At 34.9% G+C, this 20377-nt stretch overlaps 1 protein-coding gene and 1 long non-coding RNA gene across 4 annotated transcripts; one reads left to right on the forward strand and one right to left on the reverse strand.

Annotated features, from left to right (window-relative positions):
• The first annotated feature begins 617 nt into the window (after positions 1–617).
• Positions 618–17304, forward strand: LOC122632323 (neural cell adhesion molecule 2). Its single transcript, XM_043819008.1, has 12 exons — positions 618–2358; positions 8795–8927; positions 12380–12591; positions 12905–13015; positions 13128–13343; positions 14343–14639; positions 14715–14845; positions 14952–15111; positions 15200–15502; positions 15870–16325; positions 16504–16713; positions 17034–17304. The coding sequence occupies exons 1-12, from the start codon at positions 2238–2240 to the stop codon at positions 17075–17077; spliced, it is 2394 nt and encodes a 797-aa protein (XP_043674943.1). The 5' UTR covers positions 618–2237; the 3' UTR covers positions 17078–17304.
• Positions 11618–15873, reverse strand: LOC122632326. Of its 3 annotated transcripts, none has more exons than XR_006327858.1 (5): positions 15565–15873; positions 15183–15445; positions 14310–14887; positions 11930–12138; positions 11618–11756 (listed from the first exon to the last, which is right to left on the reverse strand). It is a non-coding gene; the product is annotated as an uncharacterized LOC122632326 (long non-coding RNA). The 3 variants fall into 3 exon arrangements; XR_006327857.1 differs by adding an exon at positions 13489–13715 and having other exon boundaries at positions 11618–12138; XR_006327856.1 differs by having other exon boundaries at positions 11618–12138.
• Positions 17305–20377: the final 3073 nt, after the last annotated feature.

The raw sequence follows: 20377 nt of genomic DNA on the forward strand, positions 1-20377 counted from the left end.
GTTGGGACGCGCAGAGATTGGAAACACATCGAAAGAGAATAGATAAATCGATTACAACGAAAAGTTTTATTTAATTTTTAACAATGACGTTACGAAAATTTCGAATACGTCGTTCCTAACAAAATACTAATTTTTTTTTCTTATTTAAAAATAAAAAAAAAGTATCATAGGGAACAGAAGGGAACAAATGTCCGATTTTTACAGAATGTTTTACTTAAATTGTAACAATGACGTTCCGAGAAATACGAACTCGTGCTTTGTAAAATATACACAATGTCTTTTTATTGTTCCTTCATATATGTATTTATAAATCCAAGAAATATCATCGATAACTATAGAAACTAGAATGCTTGAAATCAATAGAATTGTCCAACTTTAATTTTTAAGATCATACGAGGTGCAATAGCGCGTATGAAAAAAGTACCCGCGCGTTCGACCGTCCACGAGCACGCGACGTAGGAATATCTATCGGTCGGTTACGATTGGTCGAAAAGACCACGCGGTATGTGCGTGCGTATGTGCGCGTAAACGAGCGAGTAAACGTGCGAGCGTGCAAAGGCACACACAAGAACGAGGAGGCTGCTCTCTGGTAAGTAGTGGGGGAGACTACACGCGTGTCTTCGCTTTTGCTTTTAGTTTCGTGCCAGTCGTTGCCGTTGCGACTGGGAAGAAGAAAGAGATCATCATCAATCGCACTTTCATTTTACGCTCATTTATATAGAAAAAAATTATCGAAATCAAACTTACGAATATCGATTACCGCTTCCGCGATCTGAAATCTTCCTTCTTTGCCAAGAAGAGACGCTTCACGAACGCTTCGAAATTTCTGCCACGCGTTTTCCGCCAGGGCGGAAATTCAAAATGATTTGTCGTCATCCCTCGTCTTTCAAAGTTTGCCAACTTTTCCCACCGTTAGAGCAATGACAAAACAGTCACGATTTATCGTGAACCCTCCATAGGAGATATAAATAAGTGACGTTTCGATGTTTTCTCGGTAGTACGAGAGCAGTGACAAGGCAGAAGCAATCCGTTCGTTTAACGATCACGGATATTCAAGGAAATTCTATTGAGAGAAATTTTCGAGAGTTCGATGTTCGACCGATCAAAGGAGACGACACACGAGGAGCAGAAGTCTTGTAGAACGATGACAAATGTAAATAGAAGGGTAGAAGTTGCTTGAAGATTTAGCCACCTGATCGTGGATCTAAATTGAACGATCTGCTGTACGAAAAAAGGAAAACTATCGCTAAGAATAACGCGTAAAGACGTGAAAGAGAAACAAATAAGAATAGAAGGTTTATCCGTCTTGAAGATACGGGATCAAAGTTGAGATTCTTGTAAGAGAGGGTGGACACGAAAGAAGAAGAAGAAAAGGACGGGAAAGAAGAGGAGTAAAAAAAGGAGGAAGACACGGAGGAAGACGGATAAAAAGAAAAGAGTAAACTCTCGAGAGAAGAAAGGGAGAAAGAAAGGGACAGTCGGCGTCTCGACGTCTCTGACGACGGGACAAGTATTGACCGAGTCAAAGGAAATATCGGCGTGTTGTGAGGGAGAAGCGAAAGGGTTGCCGAGCGAGAGTCGGTGCGAGAGAGGAAACAGGAAGGGGACAAAGAGAGGTCCGTTGCTCCGACAAAAAGTGCGACGGCTCGTTTTGTTAATCAAAAAGATTCCACGAGCTGGCCGCGACGTGTCCGGCGTAATAACGAGCACGTGTGAGCGAACGAGCCAGTGTCTAGCCTTCTCGCGAGATAAGGCTCGTGAGGATTGTAAAAAAGAGAAAGCAGAGTGAACGTCCATTGGGAATGTCTTAATTTTTACGATCCCCTTGCTTTTTTCCATCAAAATACTACGGAACTGCTTTCGACTAGTCAGACGAACGAATATCGAAATTTTTCGTTTCTTAAATCGGTCTCGCAATTTTGAGAACGTTTTAACGGAATGATTCGAAAAAACGCGATTTCTCGCGTTAAAAAAGAGAAAGAATAAAAAATACGACGACGACGCGACACGATCGAGAATGAGAGGAAAATCCTACGAAAAGAGCGAGAGCTCGCGATCGATTCTATCGACCGCGGTGCATCCGTTCGAGGATCGAGCACGTCCGGAGTTTTTCAAGGAGAAAGCTTCCCGTTGATTCGTTCGAGCTTGCAACTCGAACGTTCATCGATCGAATGAGGAGAAACGGTTGTGGGGGCGGTGTTTCGCACGTCGGCAAGAACACCTGAGCTCGATTCGAGATGCGCTCCGCGATCGGATGTAGTATCTTTCAGACGAGTTTACTGATGTTGCTGACATTGCTGAAAACACGAACGGGCGAAGCGACTCCTATGCCAGAGGAAAACCCCTTTCAAAACAAAGGTACGAGTTATTCCAAAGTTTTGGATATTAACGCTAATTCATTTCCATATACGAAAGTTCGATTTCCCAATGAAACAAACCGTTCAAGATTTCTCTGAGCACTGACCCTCGATAGCTTTTAAATAAACTACAAACTTAGCACGAAGCATTTTACCACTTCTCACTGCGAACCGGAAGGATTTAAATAAACTCGTATGCTCGCATCCGCGACCCACTGACTTTTTTGCCTTCGAAAACTTCAACCAAAGCTTTGTTTCTGCTACGTCTTACAACGAGAATAGACCTCCTTCTCTTCGAACGTTCTACTTTCACTTTCTAAGATAATAATAGCACTGCCTTTACGACTATTTTGCTCCGCGCGAACCTGAAGAGACGAATGCATAATGTTTAGATAAGCTTCTCCTTCTCTCTAATAGACCGCTGATCGAACGGAAATGTTTTCCTCGGTAAATTTCAAGCGAACCTGTTTAAATGCTAATATTTGATAAAGCTGAAATAAAATGAAGGATGTACAGGACTTCTAGGAAATAAAAGGAAACAATTTTTTATTATTTTTTTTTTTGTTGAAAAACCTATATTATTTATAAGGTTAAACTTTTCTTTCCCTAATAAAACGTACTTGGAAAATTAAAATGTAATTTTTTTCATTTAAAAATAATGAAAAATGCCTGATTCTCAGCCATTGGCGTAGATGTTTGCCAAAGTGTGATATCCATATAAATTTGCACGGCAATCCAGAGTTGGAATAAAATAAAAAGGTTTAAAGCGGAAAAGAAAATTTAACGAATGAAATCGATTTAGAATCACTAATTGAGCGTGCCAACTACCCTATTGATTTTACCGTTATTACTTCATTATTTTTCAGAATTTTGATCCGAAATTTTAACTGAATATTCCTGAAACTATTTAAGGAAAAATAAAGAAAAAATGGATTGTTTTGACCAAAAGAAGTCATGCGTTTAACATGACGCGTCAGACGAAAGATGTATAAAATTGACGCGAGATGCGATAGGACGAGACGGGTGGCGATTTGATTTGGCAAGCTTCGCGACGTCGTCCGTTCGTTGAGACTGTAATTACATTATTAATCTCTGGCGCCAACGGTACGACATCCTGTTTCTTAAAAGAATTCCGCTAGGAATTTCTCGCCATCCGCTTATTTCTGCTAACAGGTTACGGAAAAAATAGATGTAATTTAAATATTTAAATCGCGCTTTGATGTTATATTTATTTAATAATAATTCATATATTAAGCATTTCATGATCTTAAGAAAGTTAGCTTGGAATTTCATGTTACGAATTCATTATTTAGAACTTATCGTCTTATAACTTTTCAACGAAATGTTTCTTCAATAAAAAGTAAAAGAAAGGAATGTAATATCTCGCTCGAAGCGTCAAATCGATAACGGATTGATAAAAATTAACGAAATAACTTTCGAGTATACCAGGTACATAACTCGATTTTTTTTCGAATTCCTCGATATCGTTTTGCAGGACAATCTTGGACATTGAAAAAGTTGTTACGGAAAAGATGTTTCGTTGCGATAAAACATCGAAAGAATTTTAGTGAAACGATGAATATTTGCTTTTAAGTATTTTTGCCTTCGCTGCTTTGGATTCCATACGAGGTAGAGTACTCAGGAGGTTCCAAGTTCAAAGCAAAAGAATTTGCACGATTTATTTTCAGCTAGTGTAGAAAAAAAGACATTAGCGAGTATTGCCCCTGCAAGATCGTTCGCCATCTGGGAAACTATACGACGAATAATATGCATATGTACCTATATTAGTAAATGAATATACTTTAAAACTGCAAAAATTTTGTTTTATTCAAAATCGTATTTAATATGGTTCCCACTAAAATTTGAAATTTAATATTTGTCGTGAGGATGAAAATTACTATTCTATTACTATTCTATTGTCTATAACTATTGTTCACAATCTGAGTACTTATTTAAAATGACATATCATAATCGCAAACTATCCAAGTAGATATCACGAATGCATATTGCTGAACATTATAAATTGTACAAGCCGTCTAGTAAATGAAAACACATAAACTTCAAAGTGAAAGAGCGAGAATGAGAAATCTTTATTATACTCTTTTTTTAATTTTATCGTTCCTTTTCTTTTTTCGAATATATTATAGTTTTAAAATTTCGATATCATTTATCTTTCATTAGTTTCAAAGTAAATTTCAAGAAGTATTCTACGATTAAGGATATTCCGTGTGATCGTATGCGCCAAGTAATAAAGTTAGCGAATTAACACGAGTGATTGCCTATGTAATTGAATGCTGTTCCAACGTTATGAACGTAGCCAAGGTTATATTAACCAAATCGAGCGCAATTTCGTTCAAATAATCAGAAAGTCGAAATGTTTGAACTATAGTTATGAAAATAGTTCTTATCCGAATAATTTACTTCGGACTTTTTGAAGTATATGTGTGTGTGTGTGTGTCTATACATACATACATACATACATACATACATATATATATATATATATATATATATATATATATATGTTATCTCCATTAAATAAAGAGAAAGATCATTGATTTAAATGAAACTTATGAGCTAATGGAACTTACTTATTTTTTTTTACATTTGCATTATATTTAAAAAAATTATTTAAGCAAAAACATTATAGTCACTTAATATAACTTGAATATTTCATGCACTTTAGCGTAAAAAGATTTAAGTGTGATTTATCCGAACAAAAATTTGATAATCGAAACTGGGTTTAAATAATAAATTGTATGAAAAACGCGTGGCTCTTTATGAAACGCACCATCTGGTTCGCAGCTGTTCATGAAGATCTTTATCGACGGTGTTATTAATCGATGCAAAATTTTCAAACGTACATGTGCCATTTTTCACTGTATTATTGAATTCTTTCACTAATTAAATTTTCATCTTTATTATTCCCTTCCTTTCGTTTCATGTGCATAAAACGTTATCGATTTTTCTTTGCGATTTAACTTCTATTTTTTTTTACGGGCCCGACAAATTCTAGCATAATATACTTCAACGTTAAATAATATCTGCTGAAATTTTATTAACATTATTTAACATCTTATAATACCTCACATAATAAACAGATACTAAACGTGAAAATCGAATTATTCTATATATGTAAATATTATAGATGAAAATATATTGAGATTATAGAAATATTAATTGCGACGAGTAAACAAGTGGTAAGAATGATGATTAACGTAATAGTATGTGCGAATCGCAGAGGCTAAAGAGTTAAATCGTTGATAAAATTAACATACGAAACGGTCATGCAAATCCTTATTCTTTCGTGTGAATCCTTATACGGCACGACACGAAAAGTGGAATCGTTAAAAGGGAAAACCAACGTTAACCTGGATCGTACCCAAGAGAAAAAGAAAGAATGGAAGGAAAGGGAGAGAGAGAGAGAGTAACGAAAGAAACTGAAAAAGTGGTCAACGGGGAAGATTAATTTGCGGTTTGCGTAAACGAAATTATTTTCGAGCTAAAAAAGATAAATGATCGTAAAATGGTGTACCTTCTAAAGTAAGGAAATGTAAATCTAAGTAACCACCTGTCGGTGGTGTAGAAGATAAATCTTTCTTCTCTGCACTTCAAGTATATTTGCAGTCGTGAATGTTTCCTTAACTTCTACAAAAAAATAAAAATAATAAAAAAGAAACAATCAACAATACGACGCCAATTGAAAAGTGTCTTATGCTATACTGATATAAATTCTTTAATGTAAAAAAATATTCGATTGCACGAATCATTTGATTTTTGACAAAAATATATGCCTCGGATAATTGTTTTTTGGAAGACTTGCAAAGATCGTGTCCAGAGAAGCATAGTTACAGGCCCTAAATAGATAGGAAGAAACATTGGTTCGATGTGCGCCGTTGGTGTGGCACTCGAAGTCTTATCGGAAAACTGTACTTCTTGCGGATGGAATGGCAACAGGTGTTGGTCGCTCAGAGTTAGAACCAAGCCAGGAGAGAAGTGGAGAATGCATCAGGTATATGTACTTGCGAAAAACGAATCCATTTTAAACGTTCCAATAACTATCTGAGGTCCTTCAAATTACACTTTCAACTAGCCGTGTTCAACTTCAAAGAATTTAAATCATAAAGTACCTGTACGATCTTAAGAAATGTAAATTGAGTAGTTTTTCTTAAATATTTCAAAATAACATGAAAAGAAAGGAAGTCGTTGACAAGAAATAATGATTCGGAAGAATTAAGAAACGAGAAATAATGAGTTTAAGGCTCAAAAAAAAAAGTCAAACTTATTCAAACCGAGTCGGCTCTTCTCCTTTCTTAGTTCTTCCTCGGATAGAGTTATATGTACTTTTATAAAAATACTTCAAAGAATTACAACGCGTTTTCTGCAACGTGGATTTGCACACCGCGATGTTAGGCTGGATAGAAAAGAAAGAAAGAAAGAAAGAAGGAAAGAAAGAAAAAAAGAAAGAAAGAAAGTAAGTAAGAAAGAAAGAAAGAAAGAAAGAGCTTAAAACAACTCATACGAAAATAGATGAGTCAGCGGAAGTACAATTTCTCAACGAACGTGATACAAAAATAGCTAAGTTACCCTTCGAACAACTATTATTTACATAACTGCATCTCGCCTTGTCAAAGACTTTTTCTTCAAGCGTACACCAAAGTTTTCTAATAACGAACATTGCCTTTATACACGTTGTAACAAGAAAGAAGCTTGATTGCGAATGTCTCTGAGATTTTATCTGGGTCAAGAGGGTCATAAAAAAGTGAAAGAAAGAGAGAGAGAGAGAGAGAGAGAGAGAGAGAGAGAAGGGACGATGGAAAGCACACACTTGGCTCTCGGTTAATCTTGATTAGCGGAAAATGTAGGTCCTGTTGATTGTCCAGTCGCGCGCGCGCGCCCTTCAAGCGAGTCGAAGTTTTTGCGAGGGACTCTTTGTTGTCATCGAGAAAAAACTGATAATCGATCAGCTCCGAAGATAAATTCCTAATAAGCTAGCTAAATTCACCATCTTCATCACGAGAAAGCGGAGAATGAAGTAGAAGGAAGGTTTCTCGAAGCGATGAAATGTCCTGTCGAGAGGGCAAACTAGTTTCGGTCGTTTTGTCTGTCAGCAGCGCGTTTCAGTAAAGAGGACGAAGGAGTTGTATGTACGAAGGGAGAAAGCTAAGCCGGAACCGCTGACGTGGCTTACGAAAAATAAAAGTGCCTACGCGAATCGCCTTTATACCGTGAGAGCATTTTCTTTATCACCACCACAAAACGTTTTTCTCCTATGAATTAATGTTTTCACGCTTTTCTTCTTCTATCTTAAAAAGTTTATCTTTACCGTTCATCTTTCTCTTCCGTTGTATTTTCTTTTTTGGTTTATCAGACTTCTTAAATTATTATTACAAATTTTATTAATTTTTATACAACACATGACGTTTATGATAAATTTATTTGTTTTAATTAACATTTATTTATTTCTAGATAGAATTACGTAAAATAATCGGACATCTTTATGATTCTTGATTTTCAAGCGAGTGAGTAAAGTTGAAACGTTGTTCACTTAGAATGGATGATTTATAAGCTGATATAATTTTTCTACTTTTAACGTAGCTGAAAAAAATGTGTTCATTCGGATTAAATGTTGAAAAGGATGTTGCGTATATTCTTGCCAAAAACTACGCAAATATATCCTTTCTCTCCAATTTATTGAAGTAAACGCTTGCCAAGTTTTATTCGTTCTTTTTATCTTACGCGATATTTATCTAGTGCTTACCTTTATGTCCGAAAAACGAAAATTTTATGCAGATGAATATTTTATATTGAGAGGTCAAATTGAGATCCTACTACTGCGAAGAGAGCTTTTTTAAAGATACTGAAGAAACGAATGCTGTCCCTCTTTTCCTTCTCAACTATTTCATTCTGATTCTTTTATCATCGGACGATCTATGGTTTTATTATTTCAAAAGCTGCTAACTTTTCCAGATTGTGTCTGTTCATGTTGCACTTTTTACGAGATTAAAACTTATCTCTAGAAATCGAGTTCATTTACATAGCTATGTCTACAAAGGAATTTCGTAAAATCTTCGTTAAAAAATCTTCAAAAGATAATTTATATTCGAGTAGGTCTCTCAGGTACGAACGTTTCTTTCAAGAGTAGAACGACGAATCTGGGTTCGATGCACGATTCTCTGACTCGCATATCGCATGAGCGCAATTTAAACTTAGATTCGCGAAGATGTTATGAGGCATGATACGCGGAGGAAATAGAAACGATAAACCGCCATGATCCTTGACGCCGTTGGAAACACGTGCGTGAGAACTTGGTGTTAACGTACACTTTGGTATGCCATTGACAAGCGACTCTTTGGCTCTAGCAATATCTTTTACTACAATATATCTCATCTTCTTATTGTGAATAATACCGTAATATTATTTTCTTTCCTTAACAGTACCTGTCAGATTGATATGGGCCAACGAGGGAGATGACGTGGAATTACCATGTGACATAACACCACCGACTCCTACCGATTCCGTTAATATGGTACTCTGGTTTAGGGATAGTGCCGGCATACCTCTTTACAGGTAATCTTGTAATATACCATAAATTATTAGATATTTATTATTTGAAAAATTATTGTATAGTTATTGTTAGATTTTAATGTTTCCAGAATAATAGACTGCTATTTATTTGTTTATTTTTCTAAAAGTACAATTTTGTGTTTTGATTTGATATGAAACGTAACAATTGCTTATCTGATAGTATTCAAAGAAATTTGTATGGATATATATATATTTAAAGGTACGCCTGAAAACATGTATTAATTAATATTATGTAATTTAATCGTCGATAACAATTATATCAGTTATCAAAGTGCTTAGATATTTTTTTGCAATTATTAACACGTGGTTATGGCAAAGAAGACATTTTTTGGCATCGCTTTACGTTCCTCCATCGACTTCCTGCTTTCGTAGAAGTTAGAAAATGATTCACTCGAAGAGATTTCTTTCAAAACTTCCAGTACATTAGGGTACTGACCGCGAGCGTTATTGAGAGATACCATTGTTCTGATGCTGCATCTCGAAATATCTCAGAACCTAAAACAGACGGCCTCTGCTCTCAAATCTCAAAGTTATATATTATCTTTCACCTAGACTTCTTAGATCATTATCGAGAAGGTGATATTCGAGATGACTTGAATTTATAATCAACATAATAAATTTAAGTATTGAGTTTTGCCAATAAGAAATGTTGGAATTTTCAATATTTTGTATGTAAATCAACAACATTAATTTCATTTTTTATTTTCTATCAATAATGTACTAGTGGATTGGTAAATAAATAATATCACGATCTTCAATATTTTATATAAAACAAAACCACACTAATATTTTTTATTGAAAATTTTAATATCAGCTATTGACCAATCAAATATTCATCCTAATTTTTTTTTGAAAGAAATAAATATACTCAAAGATAAATGTGATGTTTTGATTTATAATAAATTCTACCATAGATGTAACATTGTTAAGAGATCGATAAATTTAAGTCTATGATTAACAATAAATTTGAATAAAGAAGAAAATTTTTAAAAAATCAAGTGGTCATTGAAGAAACAAGTTAAGTCAGATCAGTAATATATAAATAATTTAAAAGTATTTCAGCAATCGGAAGCGTAGGTCGATGGAATCCACCAACGTGAGCCAATCGCAAAAATAGAGCAACCTATCGAAAACGTTTTCGTCTGACACGTCTATGGAAATGTGAGTTAGGATTATCGAGTTTATTTAGGAGAACGAAGTAAGCTCGGTTGTAAAGCAAAAAATTTGTTCAAAACCCGTTCGCGCGCGTGCCACCACTTCTGCATTGGTAAATACTCGTATGCAGTTAGAAAAAATTTACGTTTTACGGTAAAGCTTATGAAATTCACTCTCCATGAAAACATTTTACGAAAGAAAGTACAGCGTATATATTATATTACACGTATATATTATATTAAATTGATTTGTGTGCATGTGTATACCCAGCTACTTAATTATCAGTACATTTAATCCTAGTAAAAGGTTCATCTTCCATTTTCACATTATTTACATTATTTTTATAGAAAAAAATATGATTGTATGTCGGAAATTTTTATATGTGAAAAATTCGCATATCTCTATAAGCAAACGAATGAGTAAATAACTGAGCTGCACGAGATAGCATTGATTTCAATTCGTTCTTCAAATAAAAATTATGCATTATAAAGAATGTATAAAAATATAATATAAAAATAATAATTACGCGTATATTGAAAAGCCACGCGTGGCTGGTCAATGTTTACTTTTTTTTCATATTACTTTTCCTATTGATTGTAAAATTTCTAATATATATGAAGACATATTTATAATGTGCAATCATATTACTGCGTAAAATAAAATGGAAAGGGAAACTTCTCATATTGACGTAAAATCGACTGGTACGCTATTATTGACTGTCAATATATGTACATATATTTACATGCATACATATACTTGCTCGAAAATGTTGCAGTCTTTGTATATCATTAACATAAGGTTATTTATACTTATTTCATTCCAGTATGTAAAAAACTATTAAAGAAAAATCAAAAACTACTACGATAAAAGTAATATTACTCTTTATAATTTTTAATTAAAAATATAATTTAGTTGATTTATTACTCATAAAAAAGTTAGACATGTAAAAGAAGAGATAATAAGATTATAAAAGAGAAATGAACAGGTAATATGTCAAGCGTTACAAAAAACAGATTTCTCTTTTGTGATCTTTATGATTCTTCATTCGATACTTCCCTACGGGACCTCAATGAAAAATAAACAAATTTGACTTTGAACTGAATGTCAAGTGAATGTTAAATGTATGCTTTTTGTTTTCTCACTGGACAACTATATTTTATATCATAATAAAAAGAAAGTTTGTTTGTTTTACCTTTGCTTGCTATGACGACTTTGTTGCGATATTTCTTTCTATACTGCATGAAGTTTTATATTTTACCAATAAAGATATTTTCTAGCCGAGAAATTACCTTTTAAAATTACAAAAATAATAAAAAAGAAAAAAAAGATTAGAAACATTGAAGATACGAAAAGATTTTTAAATGTATTACAATGTATATTAAAATTGATTTACGAAGTAAATATGAATGGGTTATATAATAGAATGTTATTTATTGACAAGTTATTATTATTAAAACTAAATATTATTTCTCTTTTTTTTTAAATAATATAAAACTTACAACTAAGCTTAACATTCCCAACAGTTCCATTACTATTAAAACGAGTTTTAAAAATTGAGTTCATCATAAAAAAATTACTCAATCATTTCACCGAGATTTTTTATTGAACAAGAAAGATCAATAAAGTGTAGGAATATGAGTAAAAATTTAATGAGACCTGGAACAATTATTATTATATCAGCAATGATAGATGATAGAATGAAATAATAGAGATCGAAATTGTATGAAGTTTGAATGACGACGATTACTTCCATATTTGTTTTATCTCGATTGCTTCGATTCATTTTTCTTTTTCTTTTTTATTTTCTTTTGAGAAACTCGTCATCTTACCATAACGATTTCCTTCACTTAAATTACGTAACACGGTTGTCCTAAGCGGCAAATCTAAATCTGCAAGCATTCAGCCTGCCAACTATCCTTTTTTCGTCCGCGAATAGATACCGTTTGCGAGTTAGTCACCAAGATTCACCGAGCTCATGGCAAATACTGTTTACACTCGAACGTTCTATCAATTTGGATGGTTTCCATGAAATAATTTCCTAGAAAATTTTACAAATTTCTTGTAATTCGAAAGATTTTTAACTTGAATGGGAAGATACTTATCATAAAGTCTTGTTTTAGATTATTAGATTAGATTAGAATTACAACAGTTGTTAACAAAGACGAGTGATATTAATTGTCAAATGTCGAGTATGTCTATCGCAAAACTTATAACCAAATAACTTATAATTCTAAGTAATATAGATACTTGATGTCTTGTTCATAAGTAACTTTCCGTAGCCTAGACGCAAGAAGCGGTAACTTAAGCGCGGCAATTCATTGGGCCGACGGAGATGACCTTGGAAGGCGCACTTACTTTCAAGTGGGCGACGGTCAACGATCAAAATTGAAGATCACCAAAGTCAAATATAAGGATCAGGGTTTATTCAGATGTAGAGTCGACTTTGTCGATTCTCCAACAAGGAATTTCAGAGCAAACCTCACCCTCGTCGGTAAGTATCAAATTACATTTGAAGCTGTAATGTGTTTTCAAAGAAAAAAAAAATAGTAATTCATATTCGTAGAATCGTAAATTATGTTTTAATTGGAACGTAGAACGTAACTATAAGCTACTTTTAAAGGACGAATAAATAAAAATTAATTGAAGATTTTTATCTGGTCGTGAAATCGACTATGATCGTCTTGGGAACAGTCTGTTTAAGTTAATAGGAAGCAATTAAAATGTACTCTATGCTAAACGGTCGCACAATTATAACCCTGATTCTAAGAAATTTCGTTAGAGCGGCGCCTTTTTATATTTTTCAGAGAAACCGACGAAACCAGTGATATATGATGCCCAGGGACGCGAGGTAACAGGCATTGGCGGCCCTTTTCTCGAGGGTTATGGTCTTCTTTTGACCTGCCAAGTGTCAGGAGGTAAGATTATCTTTATAGTTCACACCTAAATTATATTCCAAAAGTATAAGTATTATATGTGTAAAATATTTTTTTCAAATTGATATCGAATATTTTTTTTTTTTGATTTTAGGAAGACCAAAACCATCAGTAACGTGGTGGAAGGACGGTGAGCTACTCGATGCTGTAGATGACACTCCTACAATCGGCTCGTTTAGCAAGTTCACGATAAATCATCTCTTCATTGGCAAAGTTACGCGAGCATTATGGGGTACAAAACTTGAATGCAGAGCTCAGTCTGCACCAATGGCGAAACCTATTATTCGAGAAGTACCTCTTGATATTTATCGTAAGTAATCGTTTGAAATTACGTGTATATTATCGATATTAACGAACGCGGTAATATTTGTCTTCCGATCCCTCTTTCACAAGGTCACGTCATTCAAGTGAAATAGAAAATATTGAATAATTTCATTTGATTTTTACCGACTTACCAAGTTTTTATGATCTGTACCGACTTATACAAGTTTCGATAACTCGAATATATTCAAGAAGACGTCGTTGGAGTTGAACGTATTGTAAATTCCGCTTCTAACCTCTAACGCAGCCTCCTCCTCGGCTTAAAATTAGAAAGACCGAGTTCTGACACCCTCAAGGTCATTCCCTTGATTTTAAGCACGCTCTAAAGGGCATTCGGAACGGAACTCTTCTCGTCGTTTTGCTTTGTAAAAGAGAATTCGGTTTTGTTTCATTACGTTTCCTACGATATCTTTGAGAAAAATAAAAAAAAACAATATAATCAGATCGTTCTTGACGAACTTTACGGTTGAAAGTGAAAGCAACTTCGAAGCGACGTAAGCAAAAATTCTGAAAAATTCGGCCAAACTAGCTGACGAGAAGAAACGAAGCTCTTTCACGATATCAGCGAAAAAACTTTATGCGACCGCGAAGAAAGAAGTTTAAATTTAGGAGAGTCAAGCGAACCGCAGCGGAAGCAAAGCGAATTCCGGCGGTTTCGCGCGCTCTTCTGCTTAACTCCTTTGGCGGCTGCATTTCGGAGAATTGTCGTCGAATATAAAAATACATCCCCCGAATGGCGACCAGACGAACGTTTCTTTTCGATCGTTACTTTCATTTGCATTAAAACGACTGCTTATTTCACGCATTTTACTGACTTGAAAGAAAAAATAGTAAAATCAAAAACATTAAAGAGAGGTCGAAAATTTTCGAAATGTTGAAATCAATGCTACAAAGTGTCGTTCCTATCAAATTCATTTTGATAATAAAATGAAACGTTATTCTATCTTATTCTTACCACACTCATCGATTTCTTCGTTTGTTACTTCAGTCAAACCGGCCGTGGTAAAAATCAGCTTGAGCGACGAAGAGATGTACGCCGGTCGTCCGATCGCTGCGAAATGCGAAACTTGGGGTAGTTCTCCAGCTGCCAGAATCATTTGGAGATTAGGCGATGAAGTGATCGGTGATCCTATAGTTTCTATTACGCAGAGAAGTAATTCCACGGTCAGTAAGATCGTTCTTGCTCTCGGAAAAAATGACGATGGCAAGGAACTTGCTTGCAAAGCCGAAAATCCCAGATTTCCTGGTGGAGTGCTCGAAGAAACAAAATCTCTTCGCGTTCTTTGTGAGTTTTTTAAATTATTTCGAAACTCGATGTTTTGCTAGACATTTAAGTTTCTTTAATAATATCAATTGACAGACGCACCGGTCCTCACGGCTCATCTAGCAACAGGATATATTCTAAATACATTGAGAGAAGGAGATGATCTGAAATTGGTCTGCGACGTTCAGAGCAATCCTCCACCGACGAAGGTCATTTGGTATCACGACGTAAGTACGCTTCTTTCTCGTTTTTTCCTCGGAATGATATCGCTAAAGATAATAGAAAATAAAAAATATATAAGCTATAGAGATAATAAAGAATTATTTGATTTAGGATATACGATTAGAGCATGATGTGAGCGCCGGTATTTTGGTATCCTCCAATACGCTCACTCTTCGTGTTCTCACTCTCGACCACTCTGGTGAATACTCTTGCGAAGCTACAAACTTTGTTGGACAAGGGCGTAGTTCGCCTCTTCTTATTCACATGAAGTGTGAGTATAGTTATAGAGTAAATAAAACAAATAAATAAAATACAAAAATTGTTGAAAAAACGAAATCGTACTATTCGATGACGTGCAGATGCTCCAAGATGTAGAGAGGGTTATGAGAGGCGAGAAATAGCAGCTGTTCGACATGAAACGGTGACCCTGAGATGCGAAATCGAGGCAGTTCCAGACGAGTTGATTCGATTTTCTTGGAGCTTCAACGGAACGCGAGGCGACGTCCTACCGCTCCCAAATTCAAGAGTTCGGGATAATGGCCTCGTTAGTTTACTGGATTATACTCCCAGTGCGGATACTGATTACGGTACTCTCGCTTGTTGGGCTAGTAACAGTATAGGAAGGCAAAGGTTACCATGTTTGTTCAACGTAGTACCGGCAAGTAAGTACTACTATCCATTAACAGAATCGATCAAAAGATGAACGTAATAGATACATACATACCTTCATATATCATAGTAGTATTTTTGGTTTGCCATAAAATTGTGAATCTTCTTCTTCTCGTTACATTGACGATCCACCGAAGATAGAATACTAATGTAGAATCTAGTAATGCGGTCTCAAACGGATTCAAGTTATTTTACTATTTATAAAGAAATTTTGGAGAACATTATTCGATAATCGATATACATATTTTTGTCTAAATCAATAATTAGTGATTATGGATAGATCAATGAAAAAGATTATTTCTGATCTAAGAAAATATTTTTCTCCTTGGAAAGCTCATTTCAGGATATTGCTTCTTTCAGAAACACCACAAGCACCGATAGATTGTTCGTTACGCAACGAAAGTACTTCCTTAGAAGTGAATTGTATTCCTGGTTCGGATGGTGGTTCACCGCAGCACTTCCTGCTGGAAGTTCGCGGTCCCTTTGGTAGTTCTGGTATCGTACAGGTCATCCCACAAACCCTTCAAACGCCCCAGAGCGATCAAGGTGCAGTGAGCGAAGTACCGCCTATATATCAAGAAAGAAATCCAACTCCTACTTTTCGACTTCACGATCTTAAGCCAGGCTATGATTATACTCTCTATGTATATGCCGTCAACGGACGTGGAAGAAGCGAGCCCACTCTTCTTAAGCACGTACAAGTTGCCGAACCAATCGGTGGAAAGCTCGAAAGTACTGGGATTTTTCTCGAGGATTTGAAGAAAGCCATTCCTCAAGTCGATTCCCAAAGCATGATCATCGTGATGGCTTTGATAGGTATAAACGCAAACTTACTCTTCGATAGCCAACGATCTGGTTGTATCTGTATTTGTGTTGTGCGTATTTGATGGAAATACGGATATAGCTCGGAGTAGTTTCAAAGAGTGAATTTAAGAGCCTATCTCTTTATGTTTAAATACAATTTAATATAGTTGTTCTTTATTCCCAAATGTAGGTGCAGCGGCATTGATTTTAGTAGGCATCGGCGTAGTGATCGGCTTGGCAATTTGCAAAAGGAGATCCAACAGGCCCGTTGTTTCGGGCCCTGACGATTTTACTACACCAACATATATACCCGCACAAAGAATCGAACCTAGAATTAGGTATACGGCTGAAGGTAGACACTCGCAAAGAAGAAGCTTGTACGTAGAAGAAAATCGAAATGGTAAATTATAAATTATTATCTATTAATATTCGAAATGCGTAAATGCGTAAAACCGATATAAACACGAGGAACACGTCCGAACTCGTCGAGCGTTTGTAATATACTACCGCACTAAAGGCGAAAACCTTATCGTGACATTGCAAGTTTTTCAATGATATTTGAGTGATATTACCTTCGACAATATAAATATGTATTGTGTACGATATCCAAGGACATACATATCTACGTAATGATCGGAATCGAATATAAAACAATATTGAATAGATATACGATGTTTCTTTTAAGCAAAATGAAATGTTAATTGTATATTTCTTTTACAGATCCTGATATTTTGCAACAAGTGGAAGTCGACTTACAAGTCTAACGGCGAAAATTTGAAACGAGCGACGTGACTCGCTTACGAAAGCATAATCGTACGACCAGTATTTTAATTAAGAAAATGAGATCTATAATTGTAACTTTCACAATTTTCCCGATTAACTCGCAAAGTGTAAACATTAGCATAGATAGTATTATTCTCTGAAAAAATGGTGTACAGTATCTCTTGACGAACGAGTAAAGCTTATTAATAAACGTTGTCGATATGTTAAATATTTTACTTCTTATTGTATATTAGATTTTAGTATAAAGCGCGATAATTAAGATAATGAAAGTAATAATAAGTAGATAAAGAAAAGTATAAATCGCTTAGCCAAAGATGTATGTACATTTATTTTTCCATGGCTTGCGTGATACATGCGTATTGTAATTCCAATAGTAATATCTATTTTTGTCGTAATTCTACTCTTGATATAAGTAACTTATAAAACATTATACCTCATTCGAGTAAAGCAAGCGAGCGCCAACTTAGGAAGCGCATAATATATTTTAAGCTCATCTTTAAGAAAATGCCATTAGCGTAACAACAAGTGTAGCGTATCGATAAAGTTTATCTTGCTTTTGTATGTAATCATGTAAATATTTTTGAAAAATAATGTGCGTATCGAAGAAAATTAAAGTAAAAAAAATATATTGTAAATTATAATAATCTTAAAAACAGTGTTCCTTGTGAAAGTTAAATCCTTATGTCCTGTAATATTTTCAAAGAAGATTCGGAAGAAACCGAAGACTGATTTGAAGACTTCTCCATCGATTTTAATGAGTGTTACACTATTCCAGGAAAATAAATAAACTGAATCACTATATCAAATCTAAAACTATGTATAGACATATATTCAATTTAACTAATCTCGAATCAAGTTATGGTTTATGAATGGAAAAATCAATCAGTGGAAAGTACTCGATAAAAATCGTTGAACCAATTGCATTCTAGTATTTTTGATCGCGTCAATTATTTTGAATATTGCAATCAATTTACATGTATGTAGATTGAACATATACATACATCTGCATATATAGAATGATCGTGTGAATTCTGAAAAGCGTCCATTCAAATTTGCGGCCACCATCGACTTGCTTGCATTCTATCGAAACTTTTTACAATAATTTCGTGGACGAATCTGCTTTACATTCATGGTCATTCGCCGAACGTTTTCCACCAAGCCAGTCCAACAGTCCATTAACGTAAACCTCATCAACGTCAGAATAATCATATCACAAAACAGGACAGATATTCCATTTCCACAAATTAGCACTCGCGCATGGTTATGAATCGGAGAATAAATATCATTAGTGACGCCGGTAATATTTTTGCTAATGGCGCTTTGCGTCTGGCTATAATTTTTCATTATGAAAATCTTTCAAAATTCGCTAACCAGTGTCTGAAACATTATTGGACGACAACTATGAAAAAGAACTCGTCGAAATGAAATAATTTTACTTATATTTAATGTCATTTAAAAAAGAATAAAAAAAAAAGCGAAATTAAATTATATTTCTTATGGTACGAAAGTCAGAAATTTTTTTTTCCATTAATATTTTACGTAGCTGAGGATATAAAACAGTAACTCTATTTGAGTAAAATTGACGATAACTCCGAAACAATTTATTTTAATTCGAATGTTTCATCGCGAGTTTATATGATGAAAATGTTCGAGGCTCCAACGAGACGATATTCGTCCGATGATATCGACCAACTCCCGACGCGGTGTTAATTTTTCTGCTATCTCCGTATAACTCGAAATAATAATTCCTCTTGCCTTTACCTCCATCATGGATTTAAAGCATGACTCGAGCGTAGGAGAGATAATTTGGTTACGGTACAAAAAATACCTAAAATTGAAAGTTGACTTTTCCATAAGGAAGAACGACGTTTACTTACCACGTTGCAGCTTAGAAATAATTTGAGAACGATCTAAATATTCGAGAAAGAGCGACTTCTTTATGAGAGAGAAAGAGAGAAAGAGAGAGAGAGACACATAATGTCATACGACATACTCTCGCGTGTTACGACACGTACGTTTTTCGTGTGCGTTTCGTGCGCGTACGTGTGTTTGCCATCTAGTCGATTGCACACGTTTCATGGTGCTTTGCATGGTAATCGTATTTATCCTCGAAGGTTTTTCCACGAATCTGCTAAAAAGAGAGCTAGCACCAATCTCGGAAGCGTTAGCGACGGTATATACTCTCCTACCTTTCTGTTTCGTTCCTTAATCGAAATTTTAATGGAAAGATCACAAAGTCGGTAAGCCAGTGCACACATGCGCATTGTCGCCATTGTCGTTCACTTCACTTTCAACGATCACCAATGATATTATGCTTCTTTTCAACCATATCGTACTGTTTACATAATCCTACCATATAAGAAATTTTGAACTTTATTTCTCGCGTACACTTAAAAGAAAAGCTGATCAAAACAACTTCAGTAATTTTTAAAAACCGGAATACCTTCTTAAACTCTTGGAATACTTCTTAAAAAATATATCGGATATTAATCTTATATTTACAGCTTAATCGGCATATAACGAGCGTAATTTTCGTCTAATAGACAATTAGGTAAAGTTAGATATACTATCCAATTCTTATCTCAGATTTTGATTCAGATCAATTGCGATGCTTCAAAACCATGCAGAAGTTATAAGATCTTTGAAAGTACTTACAAACAACAAGCAAATATATTGAAGTGTTTATAGTTGAATTAAACTCGAGTAATACGGTTCATTTTTATGAAAATACATATTTTACGAAATTACAAAAGACTTTAAAAAAAAAGCTATTTTAATAAAATAAATTTGCGATAGGGAATTTAGGCAAATAGAATCCTATTCTTTTTCTATCTCTTTATCGTGTCCCAAGAGATCCAAAGGAAACACAAGAGATAAGAATTTCGTGGGAGATAAAACGAATTCCATAATCGACTATGCATCCGGTATTTTACGCGGCTCCGCATATTCGACGGACACTTGGAAGACATACGAGACGATCCTTCCGGTTTTAAGAGTAGGTAGGTATGAGCGTTCCATCGTAACGTTTACGGGTGGATCTTTGCTGCTTCCTTCCTTCCTGCAGGCAGTGCCGTAAGGTGTTTTATAGCGTGACATCCCACTCTCATGGTAACAAACTCGCACACTTGTACATACAAACGCAAAGATGAGAAGTCGGAATGTAAGGATATGGTAGTAGAGGGTTGCGAGTAGACACCAAGAAGGAACGACGAAGCTAGTTGGAAGGAAGCAAGAAAGCGAACTAAACGCTATAGAACGAGAGAGAGAGAGAGAGAGAGAGA

This window comes from Vespula pensylvanica, chromosome 10 (genome assembly GCF_014466175.1).
Source record: "Vespula pensylvanica isolate Volc-1 chromosome 10, ASM1446617v1, whole genome shotgun sequence".
NCBI lineage: Eukaryota > Metazoa > Arthropoda > Insecta > Hymenoptera > Vespidae > Vespula > Vespula pensylvanica.